We start from the raw sequence: 5055 nt of genomic DNA, 5'->3' as shown, positions 1-5055 counted from the left end.
TAACTACATACCAACATTGATCCTCTTACAGTGGGGATCGATCGGAACCTATCTCAAATTGGATATAAAGTTTTAAAAATCTACGATCGAAGGTTTAACGATCTGCTGGGTGTTGGTGCTACTTTTGGGTGCGTCATTGCGGAGATGATTGAGAGACCAGTAATTAAATTGCGGAGAAGCAATTGCAGCAGCAACTCTTGAAATTCATGTGGCAGCGATTCACCCACAATCTAGAACAGCCGCCCCAATTGGTGGTGACTCATGGTTCCGTCTATGATGAGGAGACGGGGTTGGACTGCCTTTCAGCTTCAGCTTATTGAAGGGCGAGCGACCAGGAAAGGAGGGAAGGAGAAAGGAGAGTGTCGCCGAGGACAAGGTGGCCGCCGTGCTTGCAGGTTTTCAACCATACGCCAAAAGAAAAAGAAACAATTGAAAACAAGATGTCTGTTTGAATCTTTGATTTCTTCTCTTATCTTTACAAAAAATTTCTTTTTTCGATCAAACATGGGCGTACATAATGAGGTTCACTTTGTTTTCCCCTCTCTATTACTAACATTCTGTCAAGGAAGAGAGATGGAGAAAACGTATCCACTCACAATTCAAGCGTTAGCAGCCGCCCTCTGGGTAGACTGATTTTTTGAATATTTTGGGAAGCTTCCATGCAGGAGATTCAGGAAATCTGTAGTGCCCTAAGAGACAAGAAAGGAGTATTAATCCAGTGCAATTTTGGTTGTCTCTGCTAGTTTGATTAAAAGGAGTCAAACTTTTCTAACCTCTTGAAAAGGAAACACACATCCAAACAAAGCTTTTGGATTTACTGAGGACCCTTGAAGGTGGGAGGGTTAAAAAAAACTATTTTACGAAGCATTTATAAAAACCGATCAGCCAAATTCTCCCCTTGTCTCGGACCAGTAATATACATTTAAAGGATCTAAAGGGTGTATTGGGTGGGTGAGGAGATCTGATTTGATTTCTTGACCAGCAGTTTCAGGAATCCTTCTTCTTCGTTAGGTGTGCGCCTTCTTCAACTTTAGAATTCCATGCATTAGATTGATCGATCTATAGTTAACAGTCAGACTTCTCAAATAGAAAGAGGTTCATGACGACCGGAGGAAGCGGATTCGGCTTCCTTGCTCTCACCAACATGCCAATTTTGTTTCTTTTCTGTAGTGCGTTCAGGCAGACTTTTCAAATGTAAGATTATGGCAATCGGTGTTCAGAAATTCGTCCATTTGAAACTTAAAGTTGAATTTGTTAGTTCACAAGGGTTCTTGAAATACTTAATTTCAGATTTTAGCGGTAAACATGCTAACTAAATCAATGATGGATCAGACCGAGAACTATGTAAACGTTATGATATTTAATTAACTACTGTACTAGATTTAATTGCGTCCAATTGTTCATGCATATAGGTTGAAAAGTTATGTTTGCATTTTTGAAAACTTTAATTAGGCAGATGTAAAATTTTTGAAAAATTATTTGTTTGGCCCCTGTACAATTTTTTTGAAGTACTATTTAGAGTCCCAACAAAAAACTTCTGGCTCCACCCACATTTTTTAATTAGAAGGATATGACTTGCTTGAGTCAATGAAGGTGGTCTAAGGTCTGCACGACGACCACGACCATGCCTTGGTCGACTCCAAGAATGAGATGGGTAGGCATATGGTTGAACAGCATTCTAAACAGTAATAAAGCCAAAACGTCATATATTCGAGGCACAAGGTTCATCAGTTTTTTTGTGCTATTACTTCACCATCTTCTTCTTATACCTTTCGATACAAAACTTATGTTATTTCAGCAACAAATTGGTCAATAACTTCTACATTTTTGTCACGAAGTCGAGGTGTGTCATGTTTGAATGCTGATTAATTTCAAAACTTTAGAGACAAGAACCACCCACTACATGAATCAAATGGTAAAATTAAACTCAGTGGTTATGCAGGTGGCCACGTAAAGGATTCCTCATCCCCATCCAAACATGCTGTCAGAGACTAGAACATATATATATATATATATATATATAAATAAATAAAGAGAGAGAGAGAGAGAGAGACTTTTGTGTGAATGTGCTGTTGCAGAGTTGGACTAACACCCACCAAGTCAATGACGACTGGGTCTCGGTCTTCTAGGGGCCCTTAAATGCCCAGTGAAGAGGACCCCGAACGAAGACTGATATTGTATGTCTACTCCTAGTTACTACTCATATCATGTGAGTAGGGTCCTACATAACTAGAAATTGGGAAAATAAGGACAACAAAATCGATGTCACTGCATTCTTACTCGCGGGCAGAGGACGTCACTGGTGGTTTCCACCTCCCATTTACTCGCGTTTTTGAAAGAAATTGTCTCCCATACTACGCGTAAAAGTTCACACAGGCCCACATAAATTGTTTTATTATGTAACAGTTCGGGTTACCATCTATTAGTGCCCCTCAAATACATGCTTTTGTCCCCACTAATATTAGCTAACGGCGTAGACATCTTATTGAAAAGGTCCATTGGAACCCCACAAACGTTCATCCCGACAAATTATATCATTTTCAAAGTGAATTAAATGAAAAAAAACAAAAACCAAAAGGTCTGGCGCAACTCTTGCTTTCAAATTTGTAGAATTTTCCAACTTGGGCTCAACTTTATTGCTAAGTATTTATTATAAGATAAGTATGAAGCCCAGATAGTTCGAAGCCTTGATTATGCATCGTTTTCACATCCACAAACACATTCCAATCATTTTCCCACCGACGTTGAGAGTAACTAGATCTCTCGAATTCCACTTATCCTCCTTTCCAACCACAACGAGCTCCGCCTGATCTTTTTTAGATTTTTTTTTCCAGAAAATTGTATAAAATAATATTTATTATTATTATTACGGAGCCAGGAACCAGATGTCCGGCACATTGAATTTCAGATTTTTCAAGTTAAAATCCTGGGAGACTCGGAAGTCTCCGTTGTGGGACCCAGCAGCGTAAACTAAGGGGCAACGACCTGGCTGTTTCCTGCGACCTTTCCTTCTCCCCATACCGTCCCCTGCTTCCTCTCTCTTGTGCGTCTTACGTTATATATACCGAAGCTCTCCTACTTAGTTCTTCGCACAGAAGATCTACCCGCTCTAGTCACTTTGAAGCAGAGCAGAACTTCAAGAAACCCTTTTACTCAGTTCTCTCCGGCAACAAGGGAAGCCCACCTCCGTCAAATCTTTCGCAGTTCCATCATGAAGGTATAAGATTCTCTCGTTTTCTTCTTCCGAACTTGTTGCTTTTAGTATCGAAGACGAAGATCAAAGAGCAAAGGGGAGATCACGTCCCATGCTGCATTTTGAGATCGTCGAGGAACCTTCCAAGTTACTCCTCCGGGATCAGGTCGTTTCGTTGCTTGATAGGAAGACTGTTCCTAGAACAGAGGAGAATTCTGTTTCTCGACCTACTGCGTCCATCTCGTTTGATGGACTTCTTGTCCTCTAATCCAGGGTACTCAACAATTGACGAATCCAATTGGCCATTCATGTTTGCGTCTATAATCTCTTGTCAAACATTTAGTGGGTCTGTAACTTGATTGCATATCTCGGAACATTATTAGCAGCTAGCTAGAACTCTGATCTATCGAAGATCGCTAGAAGATGCTTTAACTTATCATCGCACATTTAACCCAAAAAAGAAAAAAAAAAAAAAAAAGATGTTCGTTTTTGTTTTCTGATCATTGTTCCCTTTTCTTTTCTGTTCTGCAGCAAAAGTTGGTGCTGAAGGTGGACATGTATGATGAGAAGAGCAGGTCTAAGGCCCTCAAGACTGCTGTTTCTGCTGAAGGTATGTATACGCACACTTTCTTTCAATTCTTCTGTTTCTTACTGTCGTTCGAGTCTCCGTGAACATCCTAAACTCGGTTGGCAAAAAGCGTACTGAGTCTACTTTTTCTTCCACAGAGTCGTTCTGACCCTCAAGTCAATGTTTGAGAAAAAGAACCGGTTTAATATGCTCTTGCTTACAGGTCCCTTGATTGAATTGGCTAATGTGATTGAGTGCAAGCAGATTTCTGATCTTCAGCCTCCAAAATCAATGATTGTCGTTTTTATGATGGAGTCCCCACATTTCATCTAAAAAAGCCTTAAGAAACTTTATCCGATCTTCAAAATTTATTCATATCATATGTGATATGTACATGTACATCAGTTAACAGAGAAAATTTATATGGATTGTAGGTGTGCTGTCGGTAGCTTTGGATGAGAAGGACAAAGGCAAGTTGGTAGTGATAGGCGAGGACATGAATGCATATGAACTGGTGACCTCCCTAAGGAAGAAGAACATCAGGGTGGAGATGGAGAGCTTAGAAGAAGCGAAGAGTGAGAAAAAAGAGGAGAAGAAGCCCGTGGAGCAGTGGCCGTATGTTTACCATCCCAATTTACCACAGCATATCGTGTACCCTCTTCCTGCAGTCAGCAACTACGGCTACAACTCCGACCCTTGCTCTATTATGTAGCAGGCATATACCAGTAACTAGGCTCGTTTTTGTTACAGTTTTGGGTGCCAAGTTTCCATGGCTCCCCTCCTGCAAGCCAGTGTTGTTAAAAGAGATGACAAATTGTTTGCAATGACCGGTTCTTTTTCGAACGCAGAGTCCAATTCAAGGGAGACATGTAGCACCGTCTTGAGGATTTCTGTATATTCATCTTTTGGTTTCCAGCTATCTGGTGTTCTATATAAAAAATATATATCTTAAGTTTGATCGATTTGATAGTTGTATATGGCTCGATATCTTTCTCCTGATTCTCTGAAGTATTCTAGAAAAGGATTATAACACCATTAATGCATGTAGCGTTATTAATATTAGCGTATCGGCCCTCTCTGTCTTACTGGCTACTCACCAAATAATGCTGGGGCTAATTAAGGTTCCTCAGAGTGTAGAACGGCTAAGATGCTGACTGAAATGGTCAAATTACCTAGAATCGACCGCTTCAGCTAAGTCAATTTTTTAACAAGAGATGATAACAACAGGTTCTTAACTTCTCAACAGGCCCATGAGTCAATTTCTGTCAAATTCATGTTCATTTATTGAACATTT

General features: G+C 40.2%; 1 protein-coding gene across 1 annotated transcript; it reads left to right on the top strand.

Moving 5' to 3' along the window:
* Positions 1-3059: 3059 nt before the first annotated feature.
* On the top strand, positions 3060-4723 carry LOC116250830 (heavy metal-associated isoprenylated plant protein 47-like). Its single transcript, XM_031624778.2, has 3 exons — positions 3060-3217; positions 3725-3803; positions 4196-4723. Exons 1-3 carry the CDS (start codon positions 3212-3214, stop codon positions 4471-4473), a joined length of 363 nt encoding a protein of 120 aa, XP_031480638.1. The 5' UTR covers positions 3060-3211; the 3' UTR covers positions 4474-4723.
* The last annotated feature ends 332 nt before the right edge of the window (positions 4724-5055 follow it).

This window comes from Nymphaea colorata, chromosome 3 (genome assembly GCF_008831285.2).
Source record: "Nymphaea colorata isolate Beijing-Zhang1983 chromosome 3, ASM883128v2, whole genome shotgun sequence".
In the NCBI taxonomy this organism is placed as follows: domain Eukaryota; kingdom Viridiplantae; phylum Streptophyta; class Magnoliopsida; order Nymphaeales; family Nymphaeaceae; genus Nymphaea; species Nymphaea colorata.
This window is presented reverse-complemented; position numbering and strand designations above follow the sequence as displayed.